Raw genomic sequence first — 20,393 nt, 5'->3', positions numbered from 1 at the left:
TATTGACTAAAGATCTATTCCCATCCCTTAACTTGTGACAAGTTGGAAACTGAATTGAAAATTCTAGTACTCTTAACTAGTCTAGTGCTGTGGTTCTAGAATAGCAATTTTAGGTATTTAAAGTAAAATATTCTGAGATACCTAGGACATCTAAGAGAGAGGGGAGAATGAGTGCTCTTACACCGACCAAATGTAAGTGCTTGCATGGTAGTAATCACTGTGCGCTTTTCCTCCCTGATCCTCTGGGCTCAGTGGACTTTTAGTTAGGCCCTCAGCCAGATACTAACTCCGAAGAAACAGACATCCAGCTGTAATCTTATAGTGTTCTTTCTTTTTTTTTTTTTTTTTTAAAGATTTATTTATTATGTATACAGTATGTATGCCTGCAGGCCAGAAGAGGGCACCAGATCTCATTACAGATGGTCATAAGCCACCATGTGGTTGCTGGGAATTGAACTCAGGACCTCTGGGAGAGCAGTCGGTGCTCTTAACCTCTGAGCCATCTCTCCAGCCCCCATAGTGTTCTTTCTTAATGCGTTGTAGTCTACTTGATTCTAAAGTAGTCCCAGCTAACAATAGATGGTTATATTGGATTGTGGGATATCACTTTTGCTTGATTCATTTTTCTTAATTATGTGATTTTAAAAACAAAGATTTCTACACACATGCTAAACAAACACTCTTCCCATCGAGCTGCATTCCATCCCCTTGCATTAGCTTTTGAAGACTTTGAATGAACAGAATCACTTTAGAATACCTCCCCCCACCCATATATGAAATAACTGGTACACATGTAAATTATAGGGATAGGTGGATAATCTCATGTCTAGTGAGTAACATCTTCTTACCAAAATATTTCTACAAATGGTATTAAGATGTTGTCTTGGCCTTACTCAGGCCATAGCTGACAGTTGCAGTCAGGAACATCGTGAATCCATTTGCTTAGCCCTTTATATTTCTGTAAGGTTAACGTCACCCATTATTATATTACAGTATGGTAGACAAGGGTTTGGTGAAGCAGGAAACATATTGGCAGTTTCTTCTGTCTACTCCTCAGCCTCAGGTATTGTAGTCACGCTGAGAAAGGAAAGTGAAACACTGTAGAAATGAGTATAGTAAATTGATCTTGGTCATACCTCGGTGGTAAGGCAGAAGTTACAAATGGACATGAACTTTGGCAGTATACAAATCTGTTCAATAAAGTGTAATCAAATATACCAGTTACAGAACTATGGTGTCTGTTGGTGTAACTTTAAAAAGATGTAAGCTTTAAAAAGAATTTTTAAATTGAATTTATGGGGTTGGAGGTTCTGAAGAAGTCAGAGGACAACTCGCAGGAGTCAGTTCTCCCCCGCACCGTGTGGGTCCTAGGATGGCACTTGGGCTGTCAGGGCTGCATGCTGAGCTCCTTTGCCTGGCTCCTGTTGATGTGACTTTACGATTCACTGAAGGATGCAGACTAAGAAGGATGCAGAGCTAAGGAGGATGCAGGTCTAAGAAGGATTACTTAAAATGCACAGTAACAAGACACCATAAGTCACTCACAGCCTTCCTAAGATCACAACCTTTCCATAAAATTATTTTTGTTGGTACTCTGTAACTGTAATTTTGCTGTTATCAATCATAATGTAAATATCTGTGTTTTCTGGTGGTCTTAGGCAACCCCTGTGAAAAGGCCCTTTAAACCCACAGGTTGAGAACTACCGTTTTAAGAGATGAGTAGTATGTAAAAACTTAAGTGTCAGATTTCAAGGCCACACAGGTTACCCAGTTATTTTTGAAAAGTGGGAGGGTTACAGTTAAAAAAAAAAAAGGAAAAAAAAAGCTGTTTTTCCTTAATAATCTTATAACTCAAAAAGCACTATTAAACAGCAAGAGTTTGGTGTTTAATTTCTTTTTTTGCAGGGGGGAGGGGGCTTCGAGACAGGGTTTCTCTGTAGCTTTGGAGCCTGTCCTGGACTAGCTCTGTAGACCAGGCTGGCCTCGAACTCACAGAGATCCACCTGCCTCTGCCTCCCGAGTTTAAAGGTGTGCTCCACCACTGCCCGGCCGGTGTTTAATTTCTAAACATCAGTTCAGCTCATGTTATGACTAAGAAATGGATATTGGCAATCTTATTTTGAAGCCATAAAGACAAAGTACAGTAGTTTTCCTCAGGGCTCTATGTTAGTTCACAGCAATGCCAAGGTTAGGTCCCCTGAGATCTGGATTCCTGTATTTACACCAAAGCTTTTTGTCTGGATAAGAGACTGATAAACTCATGCAGTGTGTGTCAGTCAGTACCCATTATCCAGCACTTGAGAAATACAGGGTCTGTGTAAAGAGAATTATTTTGCACTGGTGGGGTGAGTGTTGTACTCAGTGGCAGGTCATGGTTAGGCCCTGGATTAGATCTCCAGCACTGTGAAAATAAAGAAAACAACCACAGTAAATGCAGTTCTTGGGTGGTTTTGATATAAAGTCTTGCTTAAGTAGCATAGGCTAGCCCTGAATTCACTATATAGCCCTGGTTGGTCTTAATTACAACATGTCTATCTGCCCCCTCCCCCAGTGTTGACCGTTCTGTTGTTTGTCCCATTTGTGAGACAGGGTCCTGAGTATCCGTGCTGACCCCAAACTTTGTGTGCAGCTCAGAACGTCCTTCTGCACTTCTGATCCCCCTGCCTCTGTGGCCCCATGTTTATCTGTACTAGGATTCATGCCTAGGGCTTTGTGCGTGCTAGACAAGCACTCACTCAGCTGAGCCTCGTTCCCACCTCCTCTATTCCATATTAAGGAGTGTGTTGACCTTAGCAAAGCTGTACTTTCTGTTGTACTTTTTAAAGGCAGGTTTACATTTCAGAGGCATTTATATAACCCAGGGGTCAGTTGTGACTAAGAACACTGAATATTAATGAAGCCTCTTATCTTTTACAGTTACAGTTCGTGATAATGTACTAGGAAGTTACGCATTAAGCACATATTCTAATTTATTCAAAGGACATTTCAAAATGCCAGTTTTCTATAAGTAGATTGCAGAAATAAGTTGCAGTAGGATTTTTTCTGCATAAACTTCTGTACATACAGCGCATGCAGCCATTGTCAACAGCTGATAAGGGTGAGTGTTGGTATCAGCACCACAGTGCTCCTCCTTCACAGATGAAAGCATCGCCTGCCTGTGTTCGGTTCCATCATAGCTTTCTTTCCTGCGGTTAGAGAGGGAAGAAGGGCCAGTTTCCGGGGTAAGAGCTGACTGATCCAGTGTTTTAAATGTCAACTTACAAGTCAATGCCAGTGTAGACATTTCTCACAGCTGCCTAACAATGAGTATAGTAATGGCTGTAATGAAATGCTGAATTATTACATTTTAGTCAGACCAAAATTCAGAGGTCCTCCAGTTTAATCAACCCAGCACAGAAAACTGGATCAAATTAGGAGATGACTAGTGTATAGTTCCCACTTTGTAAAAGGCCTTTTCCTCTAAATAATACATTCTTGGAGAGTAGAGGGGTTGTACACCTAAAATCCCAGCATTTTGGAGGTGAAAGCAAGAGGAGTAAAAATTTGAGGTCGTTGACAACTGCATGATACTTTGTTCTCAAAGATCAAAAGTAGCTGGGTGTAGTGCACGTGTTTGGGATGCAGAGGCAGGGGGAACTCTGAGTTGAAGGCAAGCCAGGGCTACATAATGAGACACTGTCTCAAAATACAGCAACAGCAAAACACACAAAATAAACAGTGAGGTATTTTAAAGTGTTTAAAACATGAAGTTACAAAAAGCCTATTTACAAACACTTGTATGCTACAAAGTAACTACTGTGAGCATACTTGTGCCTTCATTGTATGGCAGGCAGCTTGCTAATGCTGCACAAGCTTGGAATTTACACCTCACAGTGGAGGTATTATAGCCATTATAGAGACTGAAAATCAGAGACACAGTTTAATCTGAAAAAACCTTCTCTAAGGTCACATAGATCGTAAGTAGCAAAGCCATAGTTCAAACGCCGGCTTCAAAGCTAATGTTAGTAAATAGGCCCTGCAAATATAAATAAATCCCACAGTCACTAAGAGGTAAGAACCACAGCATGCCAAATTCCAGGATGCCATACAATCATTATACCCATTTCTTAGCATAAGCATTTGCTTGGTCATAATGCAGTAGACTCCCACCCCAACCTCACCCTTCAAAAGTCTATTTTTATCAGAAGTCAGGGCAGAAACAGGCAAGGTATTCAAAGTATCATATTAAGATTACAAAGGCTGAGCTTTTCTTTAGTAGGATTTATAAAGGTATTTAAGACATTGGCAATGAATTAACCATCTCATCTCTTTGCAGAGAACACAGTAAAAGAAACTTTAGAGTTTAGACAATGGAAGTCTGTAAAGGGAACTTACTCAAAGTAGTGATATAAGTAATACTAGTATTTCACTTGAGAATTATAATATATACAAAGAAACCCACAGTATAAGAATACTTCTTTTATAAAATTCCGTTTTTATTTTAATTATGAATGTCATTTGTGTGTGTGTGTGTACATGAGTGCAGTGCCCCCAAGCAGCCCAGAGGAACTGGGTTACAGGTGGTTGTGAGCCCCTGCATATGGGTTTTAGAACTGAATGTAGATCCACTGGAACAGCAGTGCTCTTAGCCACTGAACCATCTCACCAGGCCCCACACATGAATGCTTTATAAGGCTCAGTGTAGTGACACACTGAAGCCCTGCTTACTTGGGATGCTGAGGCAGGAAAATGAATGGCTTTAGCCCAAGAATTCTGACAACACAGGGGAAACCTATATCTACAGTATTTTTAAACCTGTTTCAAAAGCAGGTAGACTATTCAGACCTGGTAATTATTTTGTTATTTTATTCCTTGAGACAGAGTCTAGCTCTGTAGCCCAGCTGGTCTATAGAACCCTCCTGCTTCCTTGTGTGGGTCACAGGCCTGTGTGCCACCACACCTAGCAAAAGTACATTTTAATAGTTCACAAATAAATCATTTCCCTTTATATAGTCAGCGTAATACCTTAACATTTTCATTTTGTTATTGAAATTAATTTCAGCATTCAAATATTAAAAGATATAGATGAATTGGTTCAAAAGACAGGATAAATTGAAAACTTTTTTGTTTTGATTTTTGAAATGGGGTCTTACTGGAGTAGCCCAGGTTACCCTAGAAAATGAGATGATTGTACTGCCTTAGCCTCCATAGGTAGGGGGTTTACAGACTTGACTCACCATGCCCAGCTTCATTCTCAAGGGACTGTCTGCATAAGCCCCCACCTTGAATCCTGTAGCAGCATACTCCTAGACCAGCACAGATCTGCAAACCCTTGACTTGGCATTTTAATTGTTCATTAGCAGGTACTGTAAATCTTTTCTTTTTTTCTTTTCCTCAGTAACTTTTATACATTTTTTTTCCTTTTGATGTATACGAGCATTTTGCCTGGATGTATGATTGTGTGTTACTTATGTGCCTGGAGGCCAGAAGAGGGCATTGGATCCCCTAGAACTGGAGTTACATGTGGATGTTGGGAGTGGAACCCTGGTCCTCTGGAATAGCAGCCAGTATTCCTAACCATTGACTGATTTCCCCAGCCTCTTTTTACCTGTGTTTAAAGGATGAAGAAAACAAAGTAGCTTTTTAGTCATGTGAAGTCAGGGTCTATTGTGTTGGTAAAAACTTCTGTTGTGTCCACCAACGAAGTGTCATGTAGTTGTGAGAACTAGTACATTTCAAGCTGGGCCTGGTGGCACACCCCTTTAATCCCACCTAGCACACGGGAGGCAGAGGCAGGCGGATCTCTGTGAGTTCAAGGCCCGCCTGGGCTACGGAGTGAGTTCCACGACAGCCAGGGCAAGACAGAGAAACCCTGTCTTCAAAAACAAAAACAAAAACAAAAACAAAAGAACTAGTACATTTTCTACCTTCCCTAATCTAGCAGTCTTTCTTTTTGTTTTTTCCCTCCCCCAATAAAATCACTCATTTTGCAAATCTGAAGCATCTAGAATAAGCACTACCTATGGCAGCGGTTCTCAGCCTGTGGGTCATGACTCCTTTGGGGACTGAACGACCCTTTCACAGGGGCCACATAGCAGATGTCCTGCACATCAGGTATGTACATTACGATTCATAACTAGCAAAATGACAGTTATGAAGTAGCAATGAAAATAATTTTACAGTTGGGGGTCACCACAACATGAGGAACTATATGAAAGGGGGGAAGCATTAGGAAGGTTGAGAGATACTGCACTGTGTAGACCAGGCTGGCCTTGATCGCAGAGATCTGCCCACCAATGCTCAAAACAGTACTTCTAATGAGAATGCTAATTAAAGTTGCTGCTTCTCTGAAGCTGAACAGTCACCAGAGACTTAAATAGAAAAGAAATAAGGTTAGAAAAGAGTAGCCAAGAGGCGGCTCTCACTCACTAGTCATTCTAGGCATTTATTATGTAGCATGTAATTATTTACAAAGTGGGCTTTTCCCTATGCTGAGGAAAGCACCCAGGACCTCAGGCATCCTGGATAAGTGCCCTACCACTGAACTGTCCTCTCCTCAAAGATAACGAATGTTTTACTAAACAATTTAGGTTTAATCCTAGCACTCAGGAGGCAGAGGCAGGCAGATCTCTGTGAGTTCCAGGACAGCCAGGGCTACACAAAGAAACCCTGTTTCAAAAAACAAACAAAAAAACAATTTATGAATTATTCTTCATAATGATGAACCTCATATATAGGACATTTTGCAGATCCTCCTTCAGAAAGTTAGCTATTTTAAACAATTACCTCAAGTAACAATATTTTAACTTTTGTTGTTGTTGTTGGCTTGGCAATTAGGACACAGTGCTTCAAGCATTGTAAGCACACACACACACACACACACACACACACACACACACACACACACACACACATACGTTTTACTTGGCTTTCCTTGATTTCTTCCAATTTTTGTTTGTTTTTTTCTTCCATTTCTTTAAGGGATTTTTTTTTTTTATTTCCTCTTTAAGGGCATCTATCATCTTCTTAAAGTCACTTTTAGATTTGATTTCTTCTGCTTCTTTTGCGTTGGTGTGTTCAAGTCTTGCAGGTGTAGAATCACTAGGTTCTGGTGTAGCCCTATAGGTCTTTATGTTGTTGCCTGTATTTTTGCACTGGCGTCTACTCATCTCTTCCTCCGCTCGGTGCAGGTGGTGTCTGTGTCTGAGGGTGCCTCTCTTGTTCCAATTGATAGTCTTGGTCCACTGGGAGTTCTTGGTTAAATCGGTGCTGTTAGGCTCTTTCTCCGGTAGCTGCTTAGTCCAGTCAGTGGTTGTGGGTTCTGTCTCAGGGAGCAGCTGTTCCCAATCGGTGCAGGGTGGGCTTTTATGGCTCCAGTGGTTGGTGTCACATGGGATGGTTTTCTTGATGAGGGGGCAGGGAAAGAGGCCACTGTCTGGTCCCTGGGGCTCCAATGGCTGTTCCCAGTCGGTGCAGGGTGGGTTTATGACTCTGGTGGTTGTTGGGTTCGAAGGGGCTGGGTTTTTTTTTATTTTTTTATTTTTTATTTTTTTTGCGAGGGAGCCGGGAAATGTAGCTGCCTGGTCCCTGGCTCTCCAATGGCTGAGGCCTAGGGGCTAGAGATCTAGTCTGCTGGTCCAGAGATGGGGCCTTACCTGTTCCCAGTCAGTGTAGGGTGGGCTTATGAGGCTGGTGATCTGGTTCGGCAGCTGGATGGCTCCTTCTCTTGCGTTCTCGGGTCATGTTTTACTTGCTTGCCAACTTCTCAGCTGATCTTGTTTCCTCAGACTGCAGGCTGTGGGCTTCTGGAACTTCTCCCGAATGGATCTCAGCTAACAGGTTGATCAGTAGGGCAATCTCACCAATGCTCCAAGTTGTTGGGCTTCGCAGGATCGGCAGCTGGGCCATGGGTCAGCCTCGGGCAGAATGTTCGGTCTCATTCTTGGCTCCTTCCCCAGTGCTGGGGTTAAAGGCGTGTGATCAGTCCGAGCTGCTCCCACACACCTTTTACTACTGACCTACTCCAGTCCTAGAATAATAAATTAATAGTGTTCAATACGTTAAACAGCATGTTCATATTTATGATTTAATTTAAACTTAGTTTTTGTTTTGTTTTTGTTTTTAGAGACAGGGTTTCTCTGTGTAGTTTTGATACCTGTCCTGGATCTCACTCTGTAGACCAGGCTGGCCTCAAACTCACAGAAATCCGCCTGGTTCTGCCTCCTGAGTGCTGGGATTAAAGGCATGCACCACTGCCACTCTGCTAAACTTAGTTTTTAAAAACTTAGAGAATAGTTCTTGTTTGCATTTGATTTTTTGAGACAGGGTTTCTCTGTGTAGCCTCTTTGTAGACCAGGTACGGCCTGGTCTTCAAAAGATTGGCCCCAGACCCCACCCCACCACCCACCCCGCCCTCTTTCTCACACGTGTCCTTCCACAGGCCTGATCACATCTGTCCCTTTCTCCTTATCTTGATAAAACTCCTGTTAGTGGATTCTGTCCTGGTTCATGACTTTTCCTTAAGGGTAAGAGCACTGCTAAAAACCCATCAGACCTCCAACTCAGAAATGTGCCTGCCTCTGCCTTTGGAATGCTGGGATTAAAGGCATGTGCTACCACTGTCCGGTTTAGAGTATAGATCATTATTTTATGTGTATGATTGCTTACATATTAAATAGTATGTTCGTGTTTATGCTTTAATTTGAATTTAATTATTTAAAAATCTCTTAGAGAATACTTCTTTAAAATTTGTTTTCATTTTCTGTGTATGAATATTTTACCTGCATGTATGTCTATGCACCACATGTGTGCCTGGTACCCCCAGAGGCCAGAAGAGTATATTGGGTTTCCTAGAACTGGAGCAACAGGCAGTTGTGAGCTGCCATGTAGGTGCTAAGAATTGAACCCGGGTCCTCTGCAAGAGCACTGGGTGCTCAGAATCTCTGAGCCATCTCTGCAGCCCCTAGTTTCATTACTTTTATAGATTAGAAAACAGGTGCTACAGAAGTCTGCTTCCCCAGTGTTTTTAAGACAAGGTTTCATGTAGCCTAGGTTGGCCACACAGTCACAATGTAGCTGAGGCTGAATTTGACCCTCTTGCCTCTACCTACTAAGTGTTGGGAAAATGGTGGCACACACACACCTTTAATCCTAGCATTCCAGCCGGGCGGTGGTGGCACACGCCTTTAATCTCAGCACTTGGGAGCCAGAGGCAGGTGGATCTCTGTGAGTTCAAGGCCAGCCTGGGCTACTGAGTGAGATCCAGGACAGGTATCAAAACTACACAGAGAAACCTTGTCTCGGAAAAAAAAGAAAAAAAAATCCTATCATTCTAAAGGCAGAGATCCGTCTGGGTCTCCGTGAGTTCAAAGCCACACTGGAAACAGCCAGCCATGGTGCCACACCTTTAATCCTAGGAAGTGATGGCAGGAAGCAGAAAGATATATAAAATGTTAGGACCAGGAACTAGAGCCTGGTTAAGCTTTTAGGCTTTTAGCAGCAGTTCAGCTGAGATTCATTCCAGATGAGGACTCCAAGGTTTCCAGTCTGAGGAAACAGGATCTACTGAGAAGTTGGCAAGGTGAGGTTAGCTGTGGCTATTCTGCTTCTCTGATCTTCCAGTTCACCCCAATACCTGACATCGGGTTTTGTTCTCATTAATAAGACTTTTTAAGATTAGCATTACAGACAGGCTCATACCTAGCCAGAGTTACAATTTGAAGATGGTCCTTGTAGCCCCATCTCAAAGTTGGGAGGACCTCATATGTGCCTGGTCTTAGGAATACCAGGAGATGTAAAAGGGAACAAACAGACAAAATCCTGTCCTGGTGGAATTTAAAATCTAGTTAGGGGAGATTGATAAGTTATAAAAGATAATATGTAATATATAAAATACCAATAATTGCTATGACTGGAATAAAGGACAAAGACTTATCAGTAGGAATGGTGTGGATGGGGCAGGAGATGATGATGGATGGCCTTGTAGACATTTAAAGACGTAATTTTTTGAAAACATTATTTGAGACTATTATACAAAATTATTTGAGACTGTTTCTCTGTGCAGCCCTGGCAGTCCTGGAACTTGCTCTGTAGACCAGGCTGGTCTCAACTTGAGTGTCAACCGCTTCTGCCTCCCAAGTGCTGGGATTAAAAGTGTGCACTCCCCCACACACTATGATTTATTTATTTTTATTTTATGTGCATTGGTGTTTTTGCCTGTATATATGTATGTCTGTGTGAGGGTGTTAGATCCCCTGTAACTGGAGTTAAGACTGTGAGCCGCATGTGGATGCTGGGAATTGAACCCAGGTCCTAGCCATCTCTCCAGCCCTGATCTGTTTTTCCTTTATATATACTTGTAGACTGAAGTAAATTTATACTTATTTATATTTCTGTTTTAACATATGAGGTCAGGTGAGGATTTTCTAATTGTGGCACTCAAAAAGTTTGGGTTTGGAGCATTTCATGTTTTTGCATTAAGCATATCCTATATTGTAAAAGTAGAGATGATAGGATTTGCTGTCATTAAAAGCTATACGATTTGTATCAGTCATAGTTCATACCTTTAATCTTGATGAGGTAGAGACAAGTGAATCTGTGAGTTTGAGGCCAGCCAGGTCTGCATAGTGAGTTCCAGAACAGCCAGAGCTACATAATAGCGAGACCTTGCTCAAAAAACAAAAAGAAACAAACAGTACTCTTGAGTGATTAAAGACATGTGCCACCACCCCCTGCAAGAAAAGGGATTCCTGAACTCCATGGCTAGAATCCATCTGTTTCTGTTTCTCACCATCTCTGCTACAATCACTGGATAATCGCTGTCTCCTTTAACCTCTTATAATAGTCTCAAATGGTGTTTTATGTGATTATGTCTCCAGAAGGCAGGAATGATACCATTTGTGTTATTTGAATACTATTTTTATTTAGCACATGTCACAGTGACCTGTGGAGGTCAGAAGACAACTTGTAGACATGTTTTTTTCCTCCCATAATATGATTCCTGGAAATTGAACTCAGGAGTTCTCAGGGACTTAAAATGTTGCTCTGGATCATAAATACAAGTAAGGGGACAAAAGAAAAAAGAAAAAAAAAACAGAAAAACTGAATGAAGTGTAAAGAGGGCACAGGAAATGGCTCAGTGCATGTATAACACAATACTGCTGACCCATGTTCAGATTCCTAGCACCCATGTAAGTGCTGCATGTGGTCTTGCACATGCCTTTAACTCCAGCACTGGGCACGAGGGACAAAGAGAAACGTCGCTAGGGTTTGCTGCCTGGCTTAGCCCATCTGGAAGACACCTCCAGGTGAGTGAGAGACCCTGTCTCAAGGGAGTAAGGACACCCGCCATCCTCCTCTGTCTCATGCGTGCATATGGACACTTTAATCTGAAGTGCAAGACAATAATTGGTAGTGGATGTAGGCTAAGTAAACAAGATAGAAATCAACATAAAAGAGATGTATGCTGTTGAGTCAGATGTTAAAAGACATCCAATGCAGACAGCTTGACTCTTAGGTACTGCGTGTGTTTTTCCATGTGTTCCTTCCTTGGTGTTTTTATCTCGACATGTCTTTGTTAGGAGAGGTTTAGTCATGGTGTGGTAATATACTGGCCATAGTTTGTTTCTAAAAAGCAATTACATTTCTACTAAGGAAAAACTTTGGGTGGGGAAATTATAACCTTATTTTCTTTCAGATTTATTTAGCATACAAAAATGTTTTTCCTTTTGGATTCTGGCAAAAAAACCAGCCAGTTGGAAAAACATCTGGTATTAGTTGAGTGAGAGAAGGGCATAACCTTGTAAAAACTACTTATAAGAAAAGTATTTTTAAAAAACTTCTCAGCTGGGTGGTGGTGGCTCACGCCTTTAATCCCAGCACCAGGGAGGCAGAGGCAGGCTGGTCACTGTGAGTTCAAGGCCAGCCTGGTCTACAGAGTGAGTTCCAGGACAGCCAGAGCTACACAGAGAAACCCTGTCTTCAAAAAACCAAAACAAAATGAAACTTGTCCAGCTTTAACTGCATTTCTTTATGAATTTTGTCTTAATCTTTCCCCAAAGTGTTCCTACTACTGTAAGATTTGATGTATACCAGGCTACTATTGGATGTTACAAAGTTTGTTCAAATCTATGAAAATGAGACCTGAGACCACTAGTCATACTTTTTTTTCAATGAAGAACCATTTATTTTTTTGGAGTAGTTGCTGTCCAGTACCCACTAACCTCCAGTAGCATTGAGTAGCTTAGACTAATTAGTTCACCTTGGCAGTCTGCATCTCTTGAAAAGGCCACTGGGCAGGACGCGGTCCTCCAGCAGCTTGACTGTTTCTGGCCAATGTAACAGGCCTTTATTAGAGTGTGAGGCTCTGGTGTTGCTGGCAGCCGGTTCTGTTTCCCACATGGTCCTTTGTTGTTCTGAAGTCCAGCCTAGACTTTCTGATGTGTTAGCAGGAGTGAGTCAAGACGGTGTTTCTTAGGGCCAGGCCTTGAAACCCCTGCCCAGTGTTGTGTTTTCTTTTTGGACCTTAATGTGTTGGTATGTGCAAGTGTGGTGTGTGTGCTCACTGCCATGTTCATGTGTGTGAGTGTAATGTGCACGTACCATGGTGGGCTTGGAAATGTCAGAGGACAACCTACCTATCACCCATCTACGTGTGTCTTCCTTGAAGGGCTGGGATTACCGGTGCACGGCCCACCTGGCTTCCTTTGGATTCTGGGGATTTGAACTCAGGTTCTCATGCTAGGTAGCAAGAGTCTTTCCCCCTGAAGAGTCTCCTCAGCCTTGTCTTTTTTGTTGTTGTTGTTTTTAGTTTTGTTTTTGTTGAAATGGTCTTAGTATTTAGCCCAGGCTAGCTTCAAACTCATGATCCTCCTGCATTTGTCTCCCAAGCATTGGTGTTACAGGCATGGACACAGTAGCCAGCTGAGAGCTACCTTTCAACCCCAAGTAACTCCTCGGCATACTTCCTTTGTAAGGAAAGTTGGGAGCCCGGAGGCTTCTTTTTCTCTTAAAACTTCCCACTTACATGTATCTAACACATTTTGTTTTATTTTTTATTTTTTGGAGACAGGGTTTCTCTGTTGTAGTTTTGGTGCCTGTCCTGATCTCTCTCTGCAGACCAGGCTGGCTTTGAACTCACAGAGCTCCACCTGTCTCTGCTTCTTGAGTGCTGGGATTAAAGGTGTGCACCACCACAACCCAGCTAACACATTCATTTGTAGATGGACACTTAACTTACATCTGTCTGGGCTACTGGGAATAATGCTCAGCCTGTGTCCAATAATTGGATGAAAATACATGTATTTATTATTTTGAGACAGGGTCTTTCTATGTAGACCTGGCTGACTTAGACGTCAGTGTGTAGACCAGGCTACTTAACAGATTTGCCTGTTTCTGCTTCCTGAGTTAGTACTGGGATTAAAGGCATGTGCCACCATGCCCTGCTGGATGAAAATGCTGATCTGTACAGGTTAGTTTCCTTAAAAGTAGAGTAAATACAAAGATATCTGCACCTGGCTAAATTGTTATCAGACTGTTTTAAGACAATCTGGAAAACAAGAAAAAAAATTGTTCATATACAAAGGAACAGCACTGTGGTTAACAACTGACTTTCATCAGAAATACTAGCCATTCAGATGTGGTGATACGTACCCGTAACCAAGCCTTTGGGCGTCTGTGGTAGGATCTGTAGCCTAAGGCAAGCAAAAGGAAGAGTGAAGAGCCAGAAAGCAGCTGGTTGATATTCAGTGTTTTAGACAAAAGATGATCAAGACTTGTGGGCTTGGGTGTTGCTTCCAGTGGAGCTGTTAGCAGTGTGAGTCAGGCTCTGGGGCCAGTCCCCAGCAACACTAGAAAGGAAGTAGAAAGAATTCTGGCTAGGCTTGGTTGTCATATGCCAGAAGTCATAACTGAGGAAGCATGTGTTAGAAAGCAGCCCTAGCAACATAGAGAGACTCTGCCTCAAAAACCACAGCTGGGGTGGGGGGGGGCACGCAATTGATCTCAGCGCTCAGGAGACACGGATCTCTGTGAGTTTGAGGCCAGCCTGGTCTATCTACAGAGTGAGTTCCAGGACAGGCTCCATAGCTACACAGAGAAACCCTGGGGTGGGGGGCGGGGGAATGCTGATAGCAGCAGTAGTCACAATATCCAAAGGCCTGTTAACAACCTGGGTGACCACCAACATAAATGAATGAACAAAAATGTAGTATATTCAAAGGATCTGAAGAGAAATGAAGTACTGATACCAGTACAATGTAAATAAATCTCAGAACCGTTATAAAAAGAGATCAGTGATGCATAACATGTCACGTTTCGATTTCCTTTATATGAAGTGACCAGGCATAGAAAAATTCATAGACTGAAGAAAAATATGTTCCCAAGTGATTGCTTAATGGATACAGAGTGTTGTGCGGGGATAAGGACATTCTGGAACCAGAAAGATGGTAATAGCACAGCAGTTTTAAGTACATTAAGATGCACTAAGATCCCACTAAAATGCACACTTCAAAACAATGTTACATGAATTTCTCTTTTTATAAAAGCTATGTTGGCTGGTTGGTGGTTGTACATGCCTTTAATTCCAGTGCTTTGGAGGCAGAGGCAGGCGGATCTCTGTGAGTTTGAGGCCAGCCTGGGCTACAGAGTGAGTTCCCGGACAGCCAGGGCTACACAGAGAAACCCTGTCTCAAAAAAAGCAACCAAAAGTTTGTGTGAGAAACATTGAGTGAGTGATGACACATTGCCTGCAGTCTGGAACATTGCCTACAATCTTGATTCGGAAGCCTGAATCAAGAAGCTAAGTTGAGTAACTCAACGAGACCTCAGAAATAAAAGTAAGGACCAGCTAGATGTCTTAGCCGTTAAGGGGCCTTCCACCAAATTGGGGCCTTGAGTTCCCTCCCTGGGACCCACATAGAAGTCAGGAAGCAAGTTCTGCAAGTTGTCTTCTAACCTCTCTGTGTGCTGTGATGTCCATCTCCCAGTGCACACGTGAACATAAGTAAGTGTTGTGTAACTGAGACAAGTTTTCAGAGGGCCGGAATGTAGAGTGCTTGTTTAGCATATTCAAGGCCCTATGTTTAATCTTTACTGGTCAATAAATTATGCCAATAATGATGGTTAATTTTGTGTGTCAACTTTAGGGATACATAGATAAGAAATAAAGTATTTTTCTGATATTTCCCTTCCCACTCTCCCTTAAACTAAGACATCTGTTTTCTACCTTTGGACATGAGAGCTTCTGGGCTTTTGGACATCATCTCAACATGCTAACAATCTCCAACATTAATCTCTTGATATATACAGAGATACACAGATCTTCTACTGATGTTGTTTCTCCAGAGAACACACACACACTGTTATTCAGAAATAACAACATATGAGTTTAAGGCTAACTTGGGCTATAGATCAAGACCCTGTTTTAAAACCTCAAACCAAAACACAGAATATTGGAGGAAATTTTTTTTAAATCCTCAGTAAGCAAGCACCAAGACATTTGTTGTTTGCAGATCTGCCTTACATGAACTATTAAAGGTTGTTCAAGCTTAAAGGATATGGTACCAGATGGTAACTTGAAGAAAAAAACACTATGAATGTTAGTTACAGAGGTAAATATATAAAACTATAAATAAATTGTTCTTTTATTATCTTAGCTGAATTGAAAGGCAGTTGCATAATTAAGAACTATAGTTTGGGGTTTATCAGATTAACATATAATCACAAAAAAGAAAAGGGAAAAAGGAGAGTTCTCTTGTAGTATAGTTTCTGTATTTTATAGGAGATGAGCAATCTGAGGTATATTGTGGCTAGTTAAGGTGCATACTGGAATTGTGAGAGCAACCATTAGGAAAAAAATTTTTTTTAATGAAGGAATTAAAGCCAAGCAATAGTGGCACATGACTTTAATCCCAGCACTCTGAAGGCAGAGGCAGGCAGATTTCTGAGTTCCAGAACAGCCTGGTCTATAGAGGGAGTTCCAGGACAAAATTTCAAAATTATTGGGAGAATTCAAGGTAATTCTAAATAAATGGAGATATAATCCATGATTCTAGTTTGAAAAACTACTAAGTTAAAACAGCAGTGTCCTCCAATTCTGTGTGTATGGTGCACTCACAAGTCAGTTTTCAGCAATGAGTTTTGCAGAAATTGACAAGTTAATCCCAAATTCATAGAGAAATTCAAGGTCTAGAATTGCTCAAATTATTTTGAAAATGTACAGAGACCCTTACAGATCTTAATTTCAGAATGTAACTATATAGCTACAATAATCAAAATAATAAGCAATTGATATAAAATTACATATATTGAAAGGAACAGTATTGAGAATCCAGAAACTGTTCTACACTTTGGTTCAAGTGATTGCAATAAAGGTGCCAAGGCGACTCACTGGGAAAAGAAAAATCAAATAGCTGACAGCGAACTGCTAGTGTGTAGATATGTAGATATCCAAGTAGATGAGTGGGTTCTCACCTCTTGTATACAAAAATTAAATCATAGACCTAAATGTAAGAGCTGAAACTATAAAGCTCATAGAATAAAGTATAGGAGGAAATCTTTATGATTCTTGTGTAGCACACCAAAATCATGAATCTAACAACAACAAAATACCATTAAGAAAAGGGCTAGGGGGTGGTGGTGGTGGTGGTGGTGGTGGTGGTGGTGGTGGTGGTGGTGGTGGTGGTACACGCCTTTAATCCCAGCACTCTGGAGGCAGAGTAAAGCAGATCTCTGTGAGTTCAAGGCCATCCTGGTCTACAGAGCAAGCTCCAGGAAGGCATCAAAACTACACAGAGAAACACTGTTTTGAAAAACCAACAAAACAAAACAAAACAAAACGCCCCTGTGGCCGGGCGGTGGTGGTGCATGCCCTGAATCCCAGCACTGGGAGACAGGCAGGTGGATCTCTGACAGGCGCTCCAATAGGAACTCAGAACAAAAAAAGTCCCTTTTACAGACTGGACAAGAGAGGCTTCTATGATTAGAGATTAGTAGATTAGTGTAGGCACTAGATTGGATGTAAGGCTGTGGTAATTTAGGAAGCTGATGTGTTGCCCCACCATACCTTGTACCTGACACATCTGGCTGTGGTTCCCCCTTGTAAAGAAGGTAAGAGGACAGCTTTCAGCATCAGTTCTCTCCTACCTGTGGTTCCCAGGATTTGAACTCGGGTCATCAGGCGTTGAAGCATTTCCCTCCTAAACCATTTTGCTGGCTCTCCGCTATTTTTTTTTTTTTCTTTTAACCTTTCTCCTGAGGGTATTGCCTCCTAACTGTGAACATGATGAAATGTTAATGGATTTTTTTTTTTTTACAGATGTTCTCAAACAGTGATGAAGCTGTAATCAATAAAAAACTTCCCAAAGAACTCCTACTAAGGTAAGTCTGAGCCCTAATTCTATTTCAGTTGGTGGTATACATCGTATTTGTGTGTGAAGTAGAAACTTGTTGCTAGTTTTCTGTTACCAGTGTTTGTCAGGAGAGACCAGCTTCTTGACATTGTCATCTACAGATGTTAGGCTGCATTCATAGCCTTCACAGGATCATGCATGAGGCCAGCTCACAGGTCTATCTTATCTGGAATTTTAAATTTATTGTAACAATTTAAAAAAGTTGTTAACAGTGTCTCATTAGACTTGCATATGATTTTGTAACTTGCCTTTACCTTATTGTAAGATAGGTAGAAATTTTTTAGTCCTTTGAAGAGAAAGTCTAGGCCTTACCATATCCCTTCTCTTTTATGTTTGTATTAAAATGTTACCTGTATGAAGAACATTGCTCCTTATTTAAAAAGCATCTTTGTATACCCTCTGTGGAACAGACTTATACCCCACCACCACATCTCTACCCCTTGAGAGACAGGGTTTTCTCTGTAGCCCTGGCTGTCCTGGATCTCGCTCTGTAGACCAAGACTGGCCTTGAACTCAGAGATCCACCTGCCTCTGCCTTCCTAGTGCTGGGATTAAAGGCGGGCACCACCACCGCCCCGGCTACTTTTTTTTTTTCATTTCCCCTTTGAGACAGGGTCTCACCGTGTAGTCCAGGCTGGCCTGGAATCATGCTATATAGACCAGGCTGGCCTGGAAGGCAGAGATTCTCTCACCTCCGCTGCTTAACTGCTGGGTGTAAAGGCGCGCACCACTAGGCCTGGCCCCTTGTTTTAAAAGTGAACACAATTCTTCTCTTCCTTAGACCACATTAGGATTGGGATTTTACAGTACTTTTTCTTTAAATCTTGTAGAAACTACATTGTAGCACTATCTGTGACACAAAATTCAGACTCCAATTTAGAGATGTCTGACTTAAGAATTACCTAGAGCCAGGGTGGTGGTGGTGGTGGTGCTGGTGGTGGTGGTGGTGGTGGTGGTGGTGGTGCTAGTGGCACACGCCTTTAATCCCAGCGCTGGAAGGCAGAGGCAGGCGGATCTCTGTGAGTTCAAGGCCAGCCTGGTCTTCAGAGCGAGTTCCAGGACAACCGGGGCTATATAGAGATCTTGTCTAAATCAACATCAGTCTAGGTGAGCTGATGACAGCTGGGAGGCAGGGGCGGAAGGATCAGGAATTAAAGGCTGTTCTTGGCTACATAGTAAATTCAAGACCAGCCTGGGCCAAAGACTCTTTCTCAAAACATGAAATTAAAATCTGAGGTTGAACATTTTTGTTTTATTATTTTTGTCTTGGGGTGGGGGGTTGAGTACCGAACCCAGGGCCTTGTGCTTGATAGGCAAATGCTCTACCACTGAGCTAAATCTCCAACCCCCATTTTCTTATTTTAGAATGAACAATATCAGTCAGAGCATGAAAGGCTTTTTTTTTTTTTTTTTTGTGAATCAGGGTCATAATCCTGACTGACCTGAAACTCTGCCCCACAGGCCTGGAATTAGAAAGGCATGAGCCACCACATTTGGCAAGCATGATCCTCCTAATGAACTGTTTAAAAGCTTCTCATACTTAGATCAATAGCTCAGCACTTACTACAATACCCTAATGACCTGAGTTTGATCTCCAGAACCCTTGGAAAGTAGAGAGAATGGATTACCAAGTTGTTCTCTGACCTCTACACAAACACACATCAGCAGCCCCCACCACCACCACACTCACAATAAATAAAAGATTTAAAAAGGCTTCTAAAACTAATATTTTTGTGCAGAAGATTTAAGGCCAGAGATGGTCACCCGTGTTGTGAGCTCAGCATATCACTTATCTTCCGCTTCTGTCTCAGTCTCCATGAAGAAAGGAAGGAGTGAAGAAGGACTGACAAGTAGGATGAGAAAGTGTGGATCTACCTCAACAGATGCCTCAGTTGCGGGCAGGCATGGCCCTAGCAAATTCCAGGCCAGCCAGCGCTGCACAAACAAGATCCAAATCTCTGCTGTCCGTTGCTCCTCTTGCTCAGTACTAAGAATCAAACCTGAGGCTTTAACCATGCTTAGACGAGCACTCCACAGTGAGCTACGGCCCCAGTCCAGTGGTCTCTAGTGTATCGTTAGGGAGCTGATTTGCTTCTGGTGCTTTTTGTTTGTTGGTTTTGAGACAGGGTCTCTGTGTAGCCCTGGCTGTCCTGGAATACACTATGTAGACCAGGCTATCCTCAAAAGTCACAGATCCAACTGCCTCTGCCTCCCAAGTACTGAGATAAAAGGCAAGCATTACCATACCCTACTGCTCTAATTTTTAAGTGAGTTTGTTTGTTTCTACTATTGCTTTTTATGTATCTTTTATCACAGGAAGTGGTTTTCTGTGTTTCTCTGGTTGGTTTTTGCTGGTTTTGAAAAAGGGTCTCACTGTGCAGGCTTTCCCTCTATACTTCCACCTCCCATGTGCTGGGGTTATAGGCCTATGCCAGCCTGTTTTTGTTTTTGTGATAACAAGATCTGACCCTTTAGCATAGACTGGCACAACCTTGCTTCAGTCTCCCAAGTGCTGAGATTATAGGCTACGCCACCATACTTAGCTTATCATAGATCTGGATAACTTGAGTTGTTTCTTACATTGTATACATTGTTTTGTTACCTATGAAAAAATATCTGTCATTTGTAATTTTACATCATCATCATCATCATTTTGTTTTTTCAAAACAAGGTTTCTCTGTGTAACAGCTCTGGCATCCTGAAACTTACTTTGTGGACCAGGCTGGCCTCGAACTCAGAGATCTGCCTGCCTCTGCCTCCAGATTTATGCCACCATCTCCAGCTTTGTTATTATTTTAGGTAGAATGTTCAAGTCATGGTGAATGAAGGTGATTCCTGTCTTGTTTCTGACTTTATAAAGGCAGTGTCTTTTTAATGGAATAAAAAGGAGTATTAACAGATCTGCATGTTAATCTATTAATCTAGAGCATTGTTCATTTAATATATCATGAACCTATAGGTAGAGAAATAAATAGGATTTTTACTTTTTTTTTGTTGTTGTTGTTT

The 20,393-nt window shown here is 41.9% G+C and overlaps 1 protein-coding gene across 4 annotated transcripts in view; it reads left to right on the top strand.

Annotated features, from left to right (window-relative positions):
• The window catches only part of Fbxl20 (F-box and leucine rich repeat protein 20), a 68,401-nt gene that overhangs the window by 8,304 nt on the left and 39,704 nt on the right, over positions 1 to 20,393 (top strand). For 3 of the 4 annotated variants that reach the window (XM_006971849.4, XM_016007304.3, XM_016007329.3), the window contains exon 2: positions 17,294 to 17,355. In XM_006971849.4, the coding sequence (XP_006971911.1) occupies positions 17,294 to 17,355 (62 nt within the window). Of the gene's footprint in view, positions 1 to 5,985; positions 6,094 to 17,293; positions 17,356 to 20,393 lie in introns of those variants that run through there. The other variant, XM_076543295.1, reaches the window with a different exon arrangement.

The sequence above is a fragment of the Peromyscus maniculatus genome, chromosome 8 (assembly GCF_049852395.1).
Source record: "Peromyscus maniculatus bairdii isolate BWxNUB_F1_BW_parent chromosome 8, HU_Pman_BW_mat_3.1, whole genome shotgun sequence".
Lineage (NCBI taxonomy): Eukaryota > Metazoa > Chordata > Mammalia > Rodentia > Cricetidae > Peromyscus > Peromyscus maniculatus.
The sequence above is the reverse complement of the archived record's forward strand: the minus strand, read 5'-3'. Positions and strand labels throughout refer to the sequence as shown.